The sequence below is a fragment of the Larimichthys crocea genome, chromosome III (assembly GCF_000972845.2).
Source record: "Larimichthys crocea isolate SSNF chromosome III, L_crocea_2.0, whole genome shotgun sequence".
Classification (NCBI taxonomy): Eukaryota; Metazoa; Chordata; class Actinopteri; family Sciaenidae; genus Larimichthys; species Larimichthys crocea.
This window is the reverse complement of record NC_040013.1, coordinates 39,224,737-39,245,768: the sequence shown is the minus strand read 5'-3', so window position 1 is coordinate 39,245,768 and position 21,032 is coordinate 39,224,737. Positions and strand designations below refer to the sequence as shown.

Sequence of the window (21,032 nt, the reverse complement as noted above, 5' to 3'; positions counted from 1 at the left end):
CTTGGAAAGATTCATCTGCTTTCGCTGTACAGAGCTAAAATAGGAGGAGGAGGTTATTTCAGATATCATGTCCTGACATCTCAAAGTGCAGCTGGCAACTGATCCGAAAGCCAACCTCTAAATAAAAAAGAACAATCGCGTTTGAAAAGAAAATATACACCAGTTACTGCAACAGAAGACACGATAAGCTGAAGCAGCTGACATTGTGTTTCCTGTCAGAGGCGAATGTCTCAGGGGGAAGCTCTGGGTCACCAGCGAGGAGCGTTAATATTGTGATTCACTGTGAGGGAATGAAGGAATCAATAGTATGTTGGATATCAGGTGCAACTACTGACACTATTTCTGACACTGTTAGACATATATTTAAAAAAAGATAAGACTGGCAATATACTATATTTTTCTTACTGTCAACAAATCCCATGAAAACCAACAACGAATTGATTGCACTAGCAAGTTCTGTCTCTGTAAATAAACCCTGATATCTTATTGTTGTCCAAAAAACTGTTCAAGACATCACTGACCCTAAATGTGTATAAATCAGCGACTGAAAATAGTCCCCAACAAATGCACCACTGTGCACTAATAACTATAATGGTTTAAAAAACTCTATGTCTTCATAGGAAATTTGGAAGTATGAGGAGTGAACTGACATATTGATGATCTTTTCATGGGATTGGATGAATTAAGAAACACCAGCCTCATTGTTTAAACTGTAGTATTTTAAAATCAACAGTTGTTTAATCTTCCCAGAAAACAGACTTTAATTAACTTCAAGCACCAATAGTATTTATGCACTGATATACAGATATATAGAATAGTATCTGTCGTATCAGGATTGTTTGCTCTATGTCTTGATACTATGGATACTGTGGCATTAAAGGGATAGTTTGGGTTATTTAAAGTGAGGTTATATGAGGTCCATAGTCAGTAGCTACAGTAACAGCTTGGAGGCCCATCCAAAAATATCAATATCAGTCTAAGTGTATGCAGATATAAAATATTTCCACGGCTTTACCTTGGCACTATACAGCTCTTACTGACGGGAAACTGAAGAGTTTATATTGATCTGTGTTCTGCCAACAAACTATATTGACAAAAAACAGTCATTTTACTTCCCAGAACATGGGACCTGCTGGTCCACTGCTGCCAAGATCGCTTAGTTTGATTGTGTTACTGTGTGACGTCTGTGTTTTAACGTGTTAGTTCAGATACAAATTAACGTTAGTTGCTGTGGATTGAAGCAGAGAACGGCAACTTCCATGTTATGCAAGAAAACGAAATCTGGTAGATTTGGATGGACCAATGTAGCCATTATTTTTTAGGTTTGTAGGTACTACACTGACTATGGATCATACAACCCACCTTCAAATAACCCGCCCTATCGATTCAAACCACAGAATTTGCAGTTATTGGCTATAAAAGGAGGTGAGGCTATGCAGGCTAAATTGTTCTAAATCTTGTGAGTTATGCCACTATCAACAAAGAAGCAAACAGAACCACACAGGACAGTGGCTACAGGCAGGGGGACTTGTGCTTTGTTTATTTTTTTTGTCGTTTTTTTTTTTTTACCCTCCTCTTCTCTAATTCTTTCTGAAGCATTTTTTTTTTTTACCCTCCTCTTCTCTAATTCTTTCTGAAGCATCTCTGCTCTCGACTTTTCGAGGAGCAGACTCTGCTCAAGCTGTCGAATATGGGCATGTTCCAATTTCGTCTGAGTCTACAGAAAGACACAAAGAGAGAGACAGAGAGCAACAAAAGAGTGGCAGAAAAGAAGAAGAAGAAGAAGAAGGAGAAGGAAAGACTCAAAGGGAAAGAGACCCATATAGATTCGAGAGGAATGATAAAGATCAGAACATCAGTCAACATATGATGAGAGGGAAGCTTTATAGAAGGCAGCACTCAAACAGTGTAGACTCTGAAATGAGTTCATGAGGAGACTTGATGAGAAGAGTTCAACTTCAGGACAACTCTGTAACATGTATAAGCATTTCAGTCTGTACTGTTCAGCTAGTCAGAGCCTTTGAAAGCCCTATTGATGAGTGTGCACTCTTATACAAGGTATTATGGTCAAATTAACCAACCAGTTTAATGATGAACATTCCCAAACTTTACATTTTACTGAATTTTAACATTTGTCCTCAACATTATTAGCTAAGCAAAATTTTCTCAGTAAGTTAATCAGTTATGTGAGTTATCACCCCGCACATCCACAGAACCGTTATTTTCATTATCGATTAATGCCGATCATAAGATCACTGCTTCACAAACTCATGGTGACGTCCTAAAATGTCTTGTTTTGTTTTTAATAATCAGTTCACTGTCACAGAGGACTAATAAACCCCAGAAAATATTCACATTAGAAAATATGAAATCAGAAAATTTGGATGTTTTTCTTTTTTTAATCAATTGATGATCAGAATAGTTGGGAACTCATTTAATGGTTGAAAACTAACCAATTAATCAACTAATGGTTCTACCAGGAATGGTTATGATTAGTGTAAGTGGTGATATTGTTTTCTTTTAGTGAACAAACTCCATTTAAAGACCAAAACTAACGATGCATTCGATTAACAAGAATCTATTTAGCCTTTTGTAGAATTTAAAGTATATATTTGTGACCATTTAAAGGAGTTTAGCTGCATTAATGGTTTGGGTCTTTTCATGTGATTTGTTTACAAAGAGAAAATATCACCAGCCTTGTCCGTTTATCCATTTTATCCACTTCTTTGGGTAAAGATGTCTTCCATGCAGTATAGGAACATTATGCTAGATTATAAAGAAGGCAGCTGTTGTATTAAAAGAAGTCTGTATTTTCAAGTGCTAGTCTTGAGTCTTTTGTCACCATACGACAGACAGCACAATCACAAATTGCATTTCTTGGTGTATCCACTTGAAGGTTCTATGCAGGCACAGCTGGGACCATTTCCAAAAGTGAAAGAATTTACTTTTTATTCAGGTTCCTTCTCAAGGGACACACAGGAGAGAGGACAGTACCTTATCTAATGGATTTCAGACTTTTCTGCATAGCTTAAAAATGAGGTACAAGCCATACCTGCATTGTAGTAAGCCATTTATCCACTTCATTTTAAATCCTCGGATTTTGCATGACTTTTGCTCCTAAATACGCTGTGCGGCTGAAAGCTCTCTTTTCATGAAATATCTGTATTGCTGAGGTAAGCATGCGGTATAATGACTGGTGTAGCTGTCAATCAACTGCTGAAATGGGTTCAAGTCCAAATCATCGTCTGTGCTGAGGCTTCACTGAGCTCCTCATTTGAACTCCTCTCTTTTAAACCTGCTTTAAAATATGTTTGTATGTGGTCTACAGGGCACATTGAGATGCACACGCTCATCTTCATTATCATCTGTATAGACCATAGACTGTATATAAACATGGATGACATGACAGCTCTGTTTCATTGTGAAGCCAAAACAATAAAATCACCTCCTGGTGGCTGGCTGCCAAGATGGAAGCAATCTTTATACACAGTCTATGGTATAAACCCCTTACGCATCATCATTCTACCTTCTCAGGGGTGCAGAACAATAACGATACTGATATGTAGAAGCACATACATCCCATTATTGATACAGTTTGTAGGTATTCATAATGCTGATAAATACCTCCAGGTCTCCTTTGGTGATGGATTCCTCTTCTACCCTGAACTGGAGGTCCTCCACTTTCCTGTAAAACATTGTGAGATGTGGCACAGAGGATGAAAACGTCAAAGGATCACGGACTTGCAACTGTGCAGCGTTTAACTCACTACAAATGATCAGGTACAATTTAGTGAACTAAAGCTTAACTACTTATACAGCACCATGGGACCATGATCTCTTTACCTGCTCCATGTGCAAACATGGTTACATACTGATCTGTCCATTTTTGTACAGTAGAAATAACAAATATATATAGAATTTAATATCTCTGTGTTAGGTGTGTATCTGGAGCCATGAAGTTATTTTTGGTTCTGTCCAAACTGAACAAAGTAAACACACCAACAAGTCTAAAATGGGCTCATTTACACAATCTGTGTAATTTGTTTAAACCACAGACAGGCAGAAATCTAAAAAAACACAATTTCTGAGTTTAGTCAGAAATATGTGCCGAAACTATTTCTTGACAAACAATCTGTTTACCCATCTGCCCAGTGCTTGTGCGCAATGTCTCTGGCTATAGCACGGGTTGCCAAATTTGGTCATTGAGCACCAAAACTGGCAACCAGACTGTGACTGTGAACTGTCATATCTATATTTATGTTTATGTACTGATTAAATCAACAAGATATGTGTTAATAAGTGCGGCTTAGAGGTCTTTACTTTCTGTGTAATAGTGGAAACAGACAAGTTTTCATTTGCGTTTTCCTCAACGCAGAGTTAGTCCAGACCAACTAAACTGAGACCAGAGTGCACTGAGGCCGAGAAAAGACCAGGACTTCTCAAGGGGTTGAAACCAAGACCAAGACAGAGGTGAGCCGAGCCCGTCATGAAGAAATGATCATTACCACTTTGCAGAAGAAGAAAGAGAAGAAGAAGGCTTGTTCGCTGAAGAGTTCAACTGGAATTATTACAGTTTTATATTTAACTAGGGAACATGCAAATGCTCTCTCTAATAACATAGTTTGATAGCGCTATTGCTTCGCACAGACAAGTAAGTAACTACAGCATGCGGGTGGAGAGGGCAGTTACATTATCATTAGCAGGGAAAGAGTTTGTTCATTCATTTAGCCTGATCAAGCCTTCGTTGCATAGTGAAAACACTGATGGTGTCATTATTCTATAGCTGTTACACTGTGAGATAAGAGAGTTAGGAGATAAAGGTTGTTAAGAAGTGAAGTCAGAGCTGTTTAAGGCCACCACGGTCTCTGCAGGAGGTGAGAGGAGTTGTTCATGATGGATGTCAGCCTTGCTAACATCCTCCCACTTCCTCTATGTAGTCTAGGGAGCCGTCCAGAACAGAGCTGGACCTCTTAACCAGTTTGTTGAGTGGTTTCCTGTCTCTCTCTGCGCCTCCCTCAATTAACATTTACTTCATACTGATAAACTGTCTATTTCCACTTGAAGCCACAGTCTGAAGATGAACAATTTTGTCTTGAAAAAGCTAAAACATAGAATTGAATGTATAATGATTTGTGGATATATTTGCAGGTACTTCCAATTAAAACACTGAACAGTGATTCTCATTTCAATTTAAAACCAGCACCGTCAGATGAGAGAGTGGAAACCTACCTTTTCTCTTCTTCGAGCTGATTGGCCAGTTCCAGTTTATCTTTCTCTGTGGTTGCCAACATGCCTTTGACTTGCTGGAGTGTGCTCTCGTTCTCTGTTACATACTGTGGATAGTAAGAGGAAGGTTTTTATGAAGCGTAAAAACAAACAATAAGAACAGATTTATTGTCACAAATGATTTAACTCTGTTTCATACCTGCACGTGCTGCGCCTTCATAACGTTCAGCTCCTTCTCCACCTCACAGATGTGGCTGGTGGCCTTGGCCATATCGGCCCGTTCCAGGTCCCTCTCGGCCAGCAGCTGCTCGATGTGCTGCTGCTTCTCCTTCAGGGCTTCCTGGAGAGCTGTGGTGCCTGAGATCTTACGGGCATAGCGTGATGATGTCTCCGTCAGCTGAAAAGGGAAAAAGACCATCAAATATTAGGGTCGAGGAAAGGGTGGGAATGTAAAAGGTGTGAGGGGGAGAAATAAAAGAGCAAGCGGATAGAGAGAGGTTGGAGAAAAGGTTATCAAAGGGTGAGAGATCGTGGAGAGAAGCGGGGGGGAAATCAAAGCGTTAGGAGAAAGTTAATCTTCACACATTCCCCTCAGATCACAAGATGAAACTATGTATGCCTTTGACATCAACCTTTATTTTCCCTGACATCATATTATGATCAGAAAAAAGCTTTTTTCTGATCTTGTCATGACCGCCTTTCTTCTGATATCTAGTAATATTTAACCATGAGAAAACGGTTTCATGATGAAAAACATGCTTGTGGAATAACTTCTGTGAGCCTGACTCCACGATTGCTTTCATGTAAACAGAGCGTGATCACAAAAAGGAAAAGGTTATCATCCTCTAAGATAAAGCAAAGATTATTAAATTGAAATGAACAGTTATTTCTTTGTACAAGATATAAAAAATATCCAGCCTTCTGTCTGAGAAGACAAAGACTAAACACTGATTTTTAAGATTACTTTGACAATAACATTGTAAACTTTGGCTACATGAGGCTAAACTATATTGTGTATAATTGTAGTATAACTATAGTTAAATTACTGGATGTTAAAATTAAATATAAATGTTGTTGGCCTAAAAGATGCAGCACTTTTTTTAACCACTAGAGTGTAGTCTTTGACAGGTTTCCTGCCTGACCTGTACAATCAGTTAATTTAGTAGTTTTTATTTTATAATACAATAATTCTCTTCAGCAAGGACATGCTGGTTATAATAGTTCTTAATCATAATATACTGTGCATACTGATAATGTAAACATTTCACAAATAACCCTGAACTGTAGCATTTCACTGCCTTTATTTCCAAACGACAATAAGTCTGAATATTTTGTGCGGCGTGATCAGCATGATAATTCAGACTGGCTGCTCTCTGCTGACACTGTTGCCAACAATTAAGGAAAGTAAAAAGGGAGTGTCCTCCATCCGAGATCTGGCCAGAAGCTAAAATCAATGCGAGATACCCCGATGTCCCATTCATTTGTTGCCAACCATTCCTGAGGATGTTAGTCTTAAAGACACAGCGTGTTGGGAACGAGCTACTTGAGTCTTCTTTCGGCTGCAGGTCTGCAGATTTGTCACAGAGGGACAAAATGCAAAGTCAGTGAATCAGAGCCACAAAATGCAAATTATTAACTGCTCAGCAGATAAGGGAGTATTTCAGTACAATGAAGCCATTCATCATCCTGCTGTTTGAAGCTGCACACAGTGTTTCACCACATGAAGTCAAAAACTCACACTTTTTCACATGTACTGTCATCAGAAACTGTAATAGATCAATTAGAAATGATAAAGAAGATAGTAATAACAATAATTAGCGGTTTAATAAGCTTCATTGGAATTTAAATATGTAGAATTTAAAAGGGTTATTTATTTATTTACTTTTTTATTCAATAGAAAAATTGGAAATTGTAAAAAAAAATTGAAAGGCATATTAAAATATTGTTCTATAAAAATTAAACAAACAAATACACAGTACCAGTCAAAAGTTTGGACCACCTTTTCATTCAATGTTTTTCTAACTTTCTACAGTGTCAGTTAATACTAGACATCAAAACTATGAAATAATACAAATGGAATTATGCAGTAAACAAAAATAGTGCAAACAAAGCAGAATATGTTTTATATTTTGGATTCTTCAAAGTTGACATTTTTTGCTTTGATGATAGCTTTGCAGACTTTTGATATTCATAATCAGTCAGCTTTATCCTGAATGAGTTGTGCCCAAAAAGATAAGAATTGCTTGGGCCAAGAAACACAAACAATGAACTTTAGAGTGGAAATCTGTATTTTGGTCTGACGAGTCCAAACTTCAGATTTTTGTTTCTAACACGCTGTGTCTTTGTGAGACACAGAGAAAGTGAAAGGATGGTATCTGCATGTGTGGTTCCCACCCTGAGGCATGGAGGTGTTATGGTGATGGTTTCTTTTGCTAGTCACCATAGTTGGTGATTTATTCAAAATTCAAGGCACCCTTAATCATCATGGCTACCATAGCATTCTTCAGTAACATGCCATTTATATATGAATATAAAACATATTGTAATTTGTTTAGATTTGTTTGTTTACCACATAATTTCATATGTGTTATTTCATAGTTTTGATGTTAATCTACAATGTAGAATATGTGTATCCGAACCTTTGGCTGGCACTATGTCTTCAAGGATAGAAGGACTTTATTTCTGTTATCAGGCCCCATGTTTGCCATTCAAGCCACTTTTATATTTTGTTTTATTTTCATGTTTCCCTGAAATTCTTGTTGTATTTTATGATATTAATTTTTATATGCACTAGTGAGGCACGTTGTAACTCTGGTTTTGAAAGGCCCTACAGAAATAAAGTTACTACTTACTCACTTACTTTAAAGGAATAACTTTGGGTAATATGGTTCTTCAGTTTCTTGCAGAGAGTTAGACAAGAAGATTGATAACATGCTCATTCAGACAGATTTATCGATCTTCTCATCTAACTCTTTGCAAGAAATCAAGTAATGTTATTTCCCAAACGTTAAACAGCACATTACATCTCTGTTTGAACGGCCCCGCTGCTCTCAGTATGTACATAAAGCATACTGCTGACATCTTACCAGTCCAGCTCGGCTCGGTCGTCCACCCACGGAGGAGGCCACCGAGCTGACTGAACTGATGGAGGAGCTGCTGGGGCTGTGGGCCAGAGAAGAAACCCCCATGGCCACCCGCTTGCTCTTCTTAGCCTTGGCCGGGCTGGTGGAGGGGAAGCCGATGCGGATCACCTTATGGATCGGAGCAAACAGGCCAAATTTGGGAAGACACTGAAAGTATCTGCAGGAAGAGAAGGAGAGAGAAAGAGGGAGGGGAACATTTTTATAATTATGTTATATGAAGATTATAGATTATAGAGTCCCTTTGTGTTTAGGTTTATTAGGTACATGACTAAGCATAGAAGGAAAAAATGCTGAAGGCATTTTGCAGGAAATAATGATCTTCTTTTCCCATCTGCAAATATTTCAGCTTCAAACCAGGCACAAATTTACCTTACGGCTTTTGTTGCATCACCAATTAAATTTCTAATCAATAAAACCAACTATAAACTGTAAAACAAGACCCAGCATGACAAGTGCAAGATGGCTGGAGTGGGCTGCAACATTACAGAGCACTAAACCAGTTCATAGGATAATAAATAGTAAAAGATCCTGTTAATGCTTAGTCGATTAACTAATTAGTCTTTTAACAGAAAATGAATTGGCCAATATTTTGATGATTTATTAAGGATTTACAGCTTTTCTTTGTCATATATGATCTTTGCATTGTATACTGACCATCAAAACGTCACTGGAATATGTCATTTTCATATGTGGGAGATTGTGACGGGCATTTTTCACAATTAATCATTAAGAATTAATTAATGAATGAAAATAAGAGTTAGTTACAGAAGCACAAATCATTCATGGAGCCACTGATTGGACTTCCTGCTCAAAAAAATCTGATATATTGAGGGAAAAGAATGTGTGTTGTGCTAAAGCAGATGTTTGTGGATTTTGGGAGGTGAGAAATCATATATGATAAATGTGATAAATATGAAGCATAAAAACACACCCATTCAGTGGTGCAGACCAGCTCTGGGTTAGTGGGTCACAAACAGAGGATAGAAATAAGAACAAACAGATGGATACACAGGCATCCCCTTCCTTTTAGGGGAAAAAGCAAAGAAATTTGGAGAGTTTGAAGCATGTGTAATGTGTGTGTTTGTGTGTGTATGTATGTGTGTGTGTGTGTGTGTGTGTGTGTGTACCTTGTACCAGCTACTGCACCATCATTCTTCCCCAGAGGCTCATCCAGCTCGACCCCACACCATTCACCCTTGGCGAAGTCTGTCTCTCCCATGTAGCGTATGACTCCCATCTTAGAGCCTCCGACCTGTAACACACAGAAAAAAGTACATTTCAGTAAGAGGTGTGGAAGACTAATAGTATTAATAACATTATTAGCTGTCTTCATAGACCTCAATATACCACCATCAAACTGATTGTTTAGCTGGCATTTTGGGAAGTATGTTCTGTTCAGTATGACTGTAGTCCTATATTTTACAGAGAAATATCGTGTAACTCTATCCAAAAAAGTATATAAAAATAAATAAAGTATTATATATTTCGGACAGGGGTTAGCCTGGCACTGTTCAACAGTTACTGCTACCAGCCAAAAAATAGTCAATAGTAGCAAGATATACTGTATACCAGCACCTCTGAAGCTTATTAGAGAGCTTTAGAGGTTCTTGTATTTTTTAAACGTATGTCAGTCATAGGTTATTTAATTTCCAATTTACATTTAAATATGTGATTTAAAGACATAAGATTCACTTCAGTTAAAGGCTGAAATGTCAGACGGGCTGTGCTAGCTACTTTCTTCATCATGGCCCAGTCACAGATGACCAACACAGAGTGAAGTTACTGCCCTTTGATTTGGTTTCATCCCAGTTTTGAAGTTATTACAAATTATTTCCAGTTTTCTCTCCTATATTCATTTACGAAGGTGTACAGACTGTTTACCGAATGCAACTTATGTTTCACTACAGCACTGTGCAAGCAGCTGACAAATAAAGGGATAAACATGTTTTTAAGACAATAAAGTTATCTATAACTGTGTGTGTCATTATTGTCTGAATCAAAGCTTCAGAATAGTATTTCGACAAGGTTGCATCAAGAAAATGTGAAATCCAATTCAAAGGGAAAAACATCTGTCCTTGGTGACATATTTAGGGTGCCACATAGTCACGTCTTGCTTCCCAATCAGGAATTATGGTTTCCTGTTTGGAAGACGGTCCAAAACACACACTGTGCCACTTGGGTCAGCCGAAATGTGAAACTGACTAGTACAGCTGCTCAGTGTCTTTCACACATGGTGACCATATGTATGAGACATTTCAAAAACTCATCAACATATACAAACATGAAGCTGGTCACGACTTCCTTAAATGGAAAAAACAGCTATAACAACAAGACTGAAATACCAAACCCACGGACTGAGCACTTTAATTACATTTGACTTCTCTGATCATTTGTTTGTGACATTTTCCTCCAAAGAACAAAGTGTCCTTCCTTCATTCATTACAAATCAACCAAACAACTATGCTGGGCTTATTTAGGGCTGTGACAAACAATTATTTTCATTGTTAATTAATCCCAGAGCGGAAGATGATGTCTTGAAAATGTCTTGTATCAACCAAACAATAGTCTAAAATCCAGTAATATCAATGGACCCACTTTTCACCAGCATCTCTACCTTTAACGATTAGGGTTTTCTCTACACTCCCAGGCAGTTCTCAAGTTAATATGCACAATGGGGAAAAGCTGTGTTTTAGCAACATTTCACTCAAGTATTATGACCTTCCAAATAAAAGAGAAATACGTTTTCTGGAGTGTAACCTATAGGTGTAAGTGCTATATAAATACGTAGCTGATGTAACTGAGACATGGACAAACCAAAAGAAAAGGGTGTGGTAAGAGTCTCTCTTCAGCTTTCTATTGTCAAATTAATATTCCACTCCTCCCCCTAAGGCCAAAGTCGAAAACGTGGCTGCAGTGTCACAAGACATTAAACTGAGATGGTCTGCTGTCAGCCGGGCTGTGTGATGTCTCAGTGACTCAGTGTCAAAGCGCCAGCAGTGCTAAGACAGCCAGTCAGCACAGGCCCTATCTTGGCTCCTGTTATTGCCAATCTCATCTAAAAGCTGTACTCAAAAGGTGGTCAAGATAATTCCACAACTGAAGCACTGAATATAAAATGATAAGACCTTGGTGAATTTCTTCACTATGCATTAGAACCAAGAGAGTGTTTGTAGCCATGCTAGTTTTGGCTATGTTGGTCCGTCAAAGTGGTCCAAATGGAAATATTTATTGAATGAATTGCCATGAAATTTTGTGCAACATTCATTGTCTCCAGGCGATATATCCTAGTGACTTTTGTGATCTCTTGGCTTCTCTTTGTAGGTTCTGAGTGAAATGACTCAAAAACTTTTGGATGGACTGCCATGACATTTGGTTCTCACATTCATGCACACTAAACTAAGGTGTGGTGAACTGCTTAGCATCATCATGTTAGCATCGTGACAATCTCTGAGCCGGTGACTGGCGACGATTTAGCCTCTGGGGGCAACAGCTACAGTAATGTTTTGAGGCTTCCAGTTTATCTGAGATATCTGGAAAATGGATAACACATATCCAGGTCAAGACTTCCTCTGCAGAAAGATTAGCAACTTAATACACAAGTATACATCAAAATTCTATAAACTGATATCTGCACATGAATGCATACATTTAAAAAAAAGCTAATATAGACGATAGCCAATGGGTTTAAGGATTGCATTTTGACCATTGTGTTCCACCTCTTTTGCTCTCTACATAAACTGTTTACCTGACTCCAAATAAAAACCAGAATTTTTCCGACGTCCCTACCTACAATCCATCCAATTACAGTCGTCATTGTGAAATTTGTTAGCATCCGATGTAGCACCCTGACAGAGCATGTTCTTGTTACTTATAACACGGCTATAAAGATGCATGTAGCGAAATGTAAGACTTGTTTTGAAGCTTTTGTAAGTGAATGTAATGAACAAGAATCTTGTGTATCCATTACATGACGCATACTGCATGAAATTAAATTTGGAAAAGGGATCATTCATTCTTTTTGAGGGCTGAAACACGATATGTTTAAATGTATCTCTTATCCTCTTTAATAAAATAATTCAGACTCCATGACCACCAAATTGTTACTACTACAACTGTGTCATGCTTAAGGGACAATTTCACTGACTAGAGGCCATGTGAGTGGCTTTCAAGATATCCAGAAAAACCACCAGCCACATCACATGCATTTTTACTGCAAGGAAAAACTAATTTAACCTCTACTGAACTCCAGTAGCAAAGATGGCTTCCTGTGGACGCTCAGACATCAAAAGTATAAAGGCAAATACAGACAGTAACCATGTGTTTAGCCTCTGAACATGTAAGGAAACATTTCAGAAGTTCATTTTTACCATCGTCTTGATGCAGTCTCTAGATGGCTGCTATTTAGCCACCAACACACACACATCGACAAAGTCTGAATTTAGTTAAATATTACTTTTCCGCAAGAGGCTGGGCACTACTGCTTAAATATGCCTCCTGTTCAACAATGTGTGAAAACAGTGTGTCCTACTGCTGCTACTATCACATAATTCAATACCTCGCTAAGAAAAATAACCTTTGCTTTGTGTAATCTGAGTTTCACACTTTGTGCTCATTTCAACAAATTTTGGTGGCGGTGTTGTATTTCCAACAAGAGAGAGGGGTGTGAGACAATTGGATGGCAGCACGTCCAAGTCCCCGCAGTAAGATAGATAGATTACACGGGAGAGGCTTAGAAAATAGATGGATTTACTGATCAATGTGTCAGCAGTGGTCTCTCCTCTCTTAAGTGCTGAAAGTAATCCGGAGTGATTTACAATATTGACCAGGACGAATGCTTCTGGAGCTGCCTGTTACCAACAGCGCAGAATCTGATGCAACTATCCCCTGTGCCTATCAGTTAATGGAAAGCAATGTGACCCAGGACCAATAATTATATGCAGTGAACATTATATATGCTGATAGGGGCATGAGGAAATAAGTAAAAACAGGGAAAAGAAATGTTCTTTCCTAGCTTTGACATGCTAAATAATCACCATCTTTTGTTGGGCAAGGCATAATAGTACCAAATTCTAATAAACAGAATAAGGAAAAGCAGAACTTTTCCTCTGGGGATAAACATTGAATCACATTACACTGCATGAATCCATATTTACTGAGGGCTTCATGAAACCGTAATTAGCCATCCACAGGGAGCTTAAAAGATCACTTCCAGCTACTCTGGATTATGTTCTCAGATATTTAAGGAAAATCTATTTAAATTGTAATTTCCAGATTTGCACAAATAGTAAAATTATAGATGTTAGATGAAAATATCAAGCACAGATTTTGGGCAACTAATGATACCCAAGGTTCCCATTACGGCATTTGCGTAAATTTCCATGACACAATGTCTTTGCTGACGTGAACAGTTTCTGTAACAAATAGGTTAGATAAAAGATTCCCCTATACTCATTGATAATATAATTAGTGGACAGAGTTTCCAAGTCTGAAGTGAAGCCAAATACGGAAGTGACTCAAATCTGCATTCTACTAATGGCCAGTAGAGGACAGCTTCAATGGCTGCAACAAAAAAGTCAGATTGTATTGAGCCTAATGGAGAAATGACCATACATCTCACTTGATTTATTACCTAAATACCAAAAAACAGTTTCTTCATGAGTTTATTATCTCAATCTGTAGTAGTCTTCTTTCACACAGCATGATGTTCATTTTGTAAATTATGGTATTTAGAGTAAAATAGATAAGATAAAAGGGGGTATTCTTTAGAGCGTAGCTACATTGTGATTGGTCATTCTCAGTGAGTCCATCCAGCGCAACATTCAGCTAAAACTGTCTAGTTGATCAAATATGAATAAATATTCTATTACCATATTGCTCCAAAAAAACACAATGGCATTGTCCAAAATGCAAAACTTGAGACTTCAACATGGTTGTCCACAAACCAGTGGGTGACATCACTGTGAGTTTACTTTGACTACACCTCCAACTGACTTATTTCTACAGCCTTTTGATATTCCCTTGCCCTGCCAGATATATTTTAAACCTCTGTTAAATTTTTTATTGAATGATACTCCATATAACACACCATTTGTCATCCATAACAAAATTACTCACCAAAACTCGATCTCCAACTCGAAGATCCTTATCCCCTCCTTTCTTAACCGAACCGCTGTCAGACATATTGGACCCTGACTCATTGCCTGTTTTCACTGCACTGTTGAGCAGACCCTCTCTGAGTGGCACCACCACCCGCTGGCCAGGGGGGGCACCACTGCCACCTTGCTGAGTCTGATTCTGGGCAGAGAGTGAGTCAGTGGAGTGGCTGTCACTTCCCTCTCCGACCGGCTGTCGGGTGAGCTTCGAGGGTCGCGTGAAGATGCCCTGGAGGGGCTGGCATTCAAAGTAGCGCACTCCGCCCACTGAACCATCGTTTTTGCCAACTAGGTCATTCAGTATCACGCCTGCCCACTGTCCGGGGGCAAACTGGGTCTCCCCCAGGTAGGCGATAGCTCCTGGTTTGACACCGTTGACCCAGACTTGTTCGCCGACTGTGTAATCCCCCAAAACATCGTCGCCCTCTTCGGAGATTTTTGTTGGTGTGGTGGGCTTGAGTGGACAATCTGGTGAAAAAGAAAAACATTATATAATATTTGCCATGTTGTAGACCAGCACAAGTGTTTATTTAATACTCAATACTTCTTATTGTAATGATTGCTAACACCCTCCTCATTGAAGGGTCGTTGTAAACACTGCATACATTGTAAGAACATCCTCATTCACAGTCTAGAAGTATCGCCTTCACACTATTCATCCTATTTGACCGTGTCATGCTGGCAAAAAAAAAAGAAAACTTCTCGTGTGGCAGCATCCAGAACAGCAAAATGAGGTGTTACTCTAATTCCTCCTGAAAAGTGGGTCAGAGAAATGGTATCTGTGATTTGCCGGTGATTAACCCTGCCTGTGATATCGCCTGTTTGACACATCGATGAGCTGGGTCTCTGTTTTTTTCCACAGCAGCCTGTAAACTGAGCAGGGCACCATTAGCACGCGGTCTACTGCACCGCACTGCCAGTAAAAGTCTGCGTTTATCTGTATGTGTGTGTGTGTGTATGTGTGTGTGCAGGAATGGTTGGTGCCAGGGCTGTCTCCTCGACACCCTGAGAGAGGGCCTGGGGCTCCGTGGGCCCCAATGGTTGTACTTTATGCCTCAATTGCTGCCATATGTTGTGATGTGAGATGCATTCATCACAAATGCAAATTGATACGACTTCAAAGAGATTTTGAGTTGATAATAGAATTAAAGTTTTGAGAAATGTGCTGCTTCTGGGTGTTTATTTTGGGGAAAAGTTCTTGCTGGTCTCAAGTGATTATCTTTAAGATGAACTGCCCAACTGCAATATGCTGTAGGTGTTTACGGGAGACATTTGAAGCCTCTTTAAAGGTTTAGTCTATTTGCTCATGTCCGTATGTGGAGTAAAGTTTGTTCTTTGCTGCATTTTGCGCTTAAAACATGACATAAATCAGCGGTGCAAAAGATATTGACAATCCTAACATGGGAGCACTCAGGTCCCTCGTTAATCAGTAAAGTGTCAAAATGAATGTTGCTCAGGGCAAACTGTCAGATAACATCATCATCATCCATAACTCACTCTGTGTTTGACCCATATTTCAGAGTTCTGTGCAGCTGGAACCACAGCTGGATTAGGTACTCCAGCCAAAGAAACCTTACTGCTAACAAGGTCATGGTGTTTTGGTCTGTTGCTATCCTTACCTGCCTGTTTAATGACTGACACATTTAACAAGCAACCACTACTGGCACAGTTTTACAGCGTGTACTTTACTGACTTTGGCTGAACTCACTCCCTCTTTACCACCTAGTGCACTACACATATTTTTTCTAGTGCAGATAAGACAGGAAATTGGGATGAGAGAAGGGGGGTGACATGCAGCAAAGGACCACAGATCAGTATTGAAACTTGGCCACTGTGGTAAGGATTTAAGACCATGACCAGGTGAACTACTACTTATATATTTTATATGAGTAAAAATGACAAGGTATGTCAATTGCAGACAACACAGTACTTGAACTCAAACTAACCTCCCTAACCCTAGTTTGAAGAGTTTGTTGATGTTTTTAATTCCCATCATCCCTCAATCAAGGCATGAGATCGACCAACATCCAATTGATTTTTTAGATACCACTGTCTACAAAGGATCAGAAATCCCTTCCCTAAGTAAAACTAGTTGGTTTGGTTGAGGAAAAGATCATGGCTTTAGTTCAAATTAGTGCAATAATTATGTAGTTACATAGTATGTCAGTACCAGGAGCAAAGGAAGACTGTAGTATAAAGAGTAACAAAGTCCATGCAGGGAGGAAGAGGTAGGGGTGGATGGACTTCATTTCCAGTGTGAAATATATTTCAACCCAAACCATGATTTCTTTCTTTCACATTCTTAAAATATCCCATGATTGTGAGGAAACGTAAATATGAATCTACCATGTGTAGAATCAATCACATTACAGTCTCTATTAATTAGGCCCTGCAACATGTCCACAGCCAAAGTTGAAAATTACAGTTGGCGACTCAACGGCTGTTAGAGATGACGCAAACTGATGATGATTAGTAAGTGTCCGAAATCTCAGTTTACTGCTCACTATTATTAAGTAAATCATCGAGCCAACTCAAGCACAACTGCTTCCAGTAAAAAAAACTTCAAAAGAAATCCGGTGTCTTCAACATTTATTTGAAGTGTGTTTAGCCCGTTGCATCACTGTGCACCTTCATGCACATTTGAGGGCAGAAGGCATACAATTATTTTTTTCTAAGGAACACATCGGATCAACCAGTGTAACATGTGATCAAGGCCGGCAGACCCAGGGTAGCGTTTAAAAAACCTAACCCATGATTTTGGGTTGCTGAGGCAACAGGAGAGTGAGGGTAAAAGGATCCTCGGCAGAAGGAAGACTAGAAACACAGCCCTTACTTTCACTATTGTGCTTGGCCACCTCCCACCACCATCTGAATCCCACTATTCATCAGCTCCGCACAATGAAACCTCCACAGCTTTCGCCTATCCCTCCTCCTCCTCGTCTTCCCCCCAATTATCCCCCCCCTCCCCTCCATCTCTCCCCACTTTGGCTACACACACACGCACACACACACACCTCTTTCTCTGGCCTCTTTAACTCTGCTTATTTATGATCATTTTCCACAATGGCTATCATCTTCCTCTAACTTGTTCCTTTTGGTTTAAATCGGGCTTAGTCGAGGCCGATTCTGTGTCGTTGTCTACAGCAGCGGTCGCGGCAGCTGGCTGAGCAGAGCAGACTAACAGATGGAGGGGGTTGAGCTTCGATGTTTTTGACTTTTGATCAGTGTCTTGCTTTCAAATGTACAGTATTTCATTTTACACATTAAGGGAACGCACAACTAAAGTGTGAAGTCCGACATTTGATTGAAAAACACAAACATTTAAGAAGTGTTATCATCTTCTTAAATCACATTGATCTCTAATTTTCAGTCAATCTATTTTAACATATGTAGACGTAGATGCACAGATGCATTAATACAGGGTGTATACATCCCAATCTTTCAGTGTTAAATGGTAGCAGAATAATTTATTTTGGTACGTCTTTGTATTTGATTCGTTTAGCTTTATTCTGCCAGGATATCTGGTTCTTCATGTGAACTCACGTGCTTTGATAGTTTGTTTGCAGGACAGAGATGAAAGCAATGGGAATGACGGTTGCATATGAGTGGTAGAGCAAGAGAGAGGGGACAAAACAGAGCATTGTGATATATGTTCACTGACAGTTAACAGGCCAGTTAGGAGAGTTAACTTTGCTTTTGGGGAATGACGTTGGAGTTTTCTAACAAAGCACACGCTGTCTTGGAAGAGGATATGAAACTGATAAATAGCTCCAATATTCTTTGAGTGAATTTGGTTTATCTAGAAGGACTGCACTGTCCTCTTTATTGACACTCACACAGGAATGCCAGTCACCAGCTTTGATGTCAGTGAACTGCAAGTTTTAGAACAACTGCTGCTATCAAGCAGTTATACGGTATACAATCTGCAGGTACATCTTACCAGTAACCCAGCATTTAACTGTGAAATAACTATTATGGGACACACACAGAAGACAGGATCCAACTGTGGTTTTGGGTGTTTCTCATAAGGTAGTTTCCCTTTTAATATCACTGACTGGGTGTGTCTGGCCATTGTGGGCAATGCTGCAAAAAAATGAGCAGGTCTGCTTGCTGTATGTAAATATTGGATTTACAGGACTCTTTGATTTGTTAGGTTTCATTTAGTGGATTATTCTGAAGTAGAGATTTCCCTCTGTTGGGCTAAATCAATTTAATTTCACTATATTACATTAAATGATACATACCTTGATTGAAGAGCTGTTCAGTTTGCTCACTCTGCATAGTAAAACCTTTTTCTAGTTTACAAGGTTTGCTTTTAGATGCTGCACAAGATGAAAGCATCTGTAGAATTAACACTTCACTGAAATGCAAAATGCATTTTCCTCTAGTTTATATGTATGTGATCCCTTTATGAACATTTGTTATGCTTAACATGTATTTCCTATGAAAGAGGACTTCATTTATGTCAGAAAGCAAGTCAAATCAAATCAAATTTAACCTGCTGTCACAAAGTAATGGTTAGGTCTAAGGTACAAACCATTCACCCTGAATAGGGCTTCAACTAACAATTATTTTCATTCTGGAAAGATATTTAATTTAATATGCTGCCGCTGACCTTATCTGAAAGTCATCTACCTCTCTGCCATCTTGATGTAAGTTTTAATTTAAATCTGCTCTAATCGATGTAGAACTCATCGTTAAGGACAGTACTGTGGACATGCTGATCCGGTTAAAGTTAATCCTAAAGTTGCAATAATCAATGTGTTAACAGTGGATCAAAGAAGCTTGTGTAATGTAAATGTGGAATCTCTTAATGACCCACAAAGGATTAAAACCCAACTCAGCAGTTCCCCTCAGCACTACTGATAGTTTTAGCATCTTTCAGCACGTGTTTTGGTTTTGCGGCTACACATTTACTGATTTAGTTCACTCTCACCATTCTTGTCACCTTTTGTACTAAATCTAAATCTTACACATTGGAACTTTAAAGTGGAAGCTGTATGCCTCCAAAAAGGCAACAGCCTACGACTGTGACTGAAATATTTTTGCCTAGAATCTATCTTCCAAGGTCACGGAGACGTGGCATTGTGAGAGGTGGCACCGCTCTCTTATTTTCACATCAGAAGCAGCTAGAAGGAAGGCTCCGATACTTCCCTCTATTCCCCCATTGACTACAGCTTTCTCTGGACGGTGAAACAGTTCTTTAAATTCAGTGAAGTAAACTCTGCCAACTTTTGACACAGTGGCCCCTTCTCACAATCTTCCCAGCTAAAACCAACAAACAGCTAGGTCAGTGTTATCTAGGGCAGGAAACTACTCCCACAGATATCTTATTAGCATTTTGCAGCCAACTTGAACTAACAAGAGGGATATCGTTGAAAATAATAAATCAACCATGATAATCATTGATCCATGGCATTATTTTAGGGGTACTAGTAGGATATGTTTTACCTTTAGACAAAGCCAGGCTAGCTGTTTCCAGGGGGGGACTGGCTATGCTAAGCTAAGCTAACTAGCTGCTGACCAAGCTTTATATTTACAGTGCATACATATAGTCAATATGCTTAAATTATCATCATAAACATATTTTATACTTTCCTTCAAGATATCTCTGTTTATATTCTGACCAGTAAGAATGAATCTACAATTCAGTTTTGAATCTGGAGATGTGATTTTCAGATAATTCCGTTCAAATTATCAACTTCAATTCAATGTACTTCTGATTTCTGACATCTTCAATTAGACGGTTCATTAAAAGATATCTTAATTATTAAAAGTCTAGTAAAATTTCAACTAAACATTGGACATATCTTGAATTTAAGACACTAAAGACAAATTTTACACATCGCAGATATGCTTAAAAAGGTTATTTAGGGAAGACATTTCATCCTTACAATGTAATAATTACATAATTCCATTTTATATTATTATATTATTTTATATTAACTAGTCACAACAAGTCAATGTGACCATTGAAAATTAAACTTCAAGATATCGTCAATGTAGTTCCAGCTAGACAAAATGTATGGATGTCTATAAATTTATAGAATTTGTTTCTGGCATATCTTTAATTTAACATAATATATATAGTCATAATTCATTTCAACATGTCTACAAAGCATCTAAATTAATTCTGGATATCTGTTATGTGAATGTCATTAGTCTAAAACAGCCAATGATAAAAGGGTCTGACGAGCAGAAAGCACTACATTTGGAAATGAAAACAATGCTACGTGCTGACTGTGTATTTTTCTTTTTTTGGATAAACAGGATGTGGAGTTAACTAATGAGTTCACGTGTGGTACAAACAAATCACAGGCAAGTATTTAGATGAACACTGCTCACATATGGACAGCTACCAAACAGTTGATGAGCCCTGGGCAACAAGCTTCAGATCAACTTTTTTGGTGTATCGGTTAAATTCGGATGAAATGTATTCAAATAAATGAAAGGAAGTCATTTCTGTTCATTCTTCACTCTAAATGTTGTATAAAAGGCTTTAACCAAAAGT

The 21,032-nt window shown here is 38.6% G+C and overlaps 1 protein-coding gene across 4 annotated transcripts in view; it reads right to left on the bottom strand.

The window, feature by feature from the left end:
• clip2 (CAP-GLY domain containing linker protein 2) overlaps positions 1 to 21,032 on the bottom strand; it is a 40,986-nt gene that overhangs the window by 15,286 nt on the left and 4,668 nt on the right. For 3 of the 4 annotated variants that reach the window (XM_019279594.2, XM_019279601.2, XM_019279606.2), the window contains exons 3-8: positions 14,484 to 14,989; positions 9,497 to 9,621; positions 8,313 to 8,526; positions 5,426 to 5,623; positions 5,230 to 5,333; positions 3,625 to 3,685 (exon numbers count right to left, since the gene is read on the bottom strand). In XM_019279594.2, coding sequence (XP_019135139.2) covers positions 3,625 to 3,685; positions 5,230 to 5,333; positions 5,426 to 5,623; positions 8,313 to 8,526; positions 9,497 to 9,621; positions 14,484 to 14,989 — 1,208 coding nt within the window. Of the gene's footprint in view, positions 1 to 1,612; positions 1,718 to 3,624; positions 3,686 to 5,229; positions 5,334 to 5,425; positions 5,624 to 8,312; positions 8,527 to 9,496; positions 9,622 to 14,483; positions 14,990 to 21,032 lie in introns of all 4 variants that reach the window. The other variant, XM_019279610.2, reaches the window with a different exon arrangement.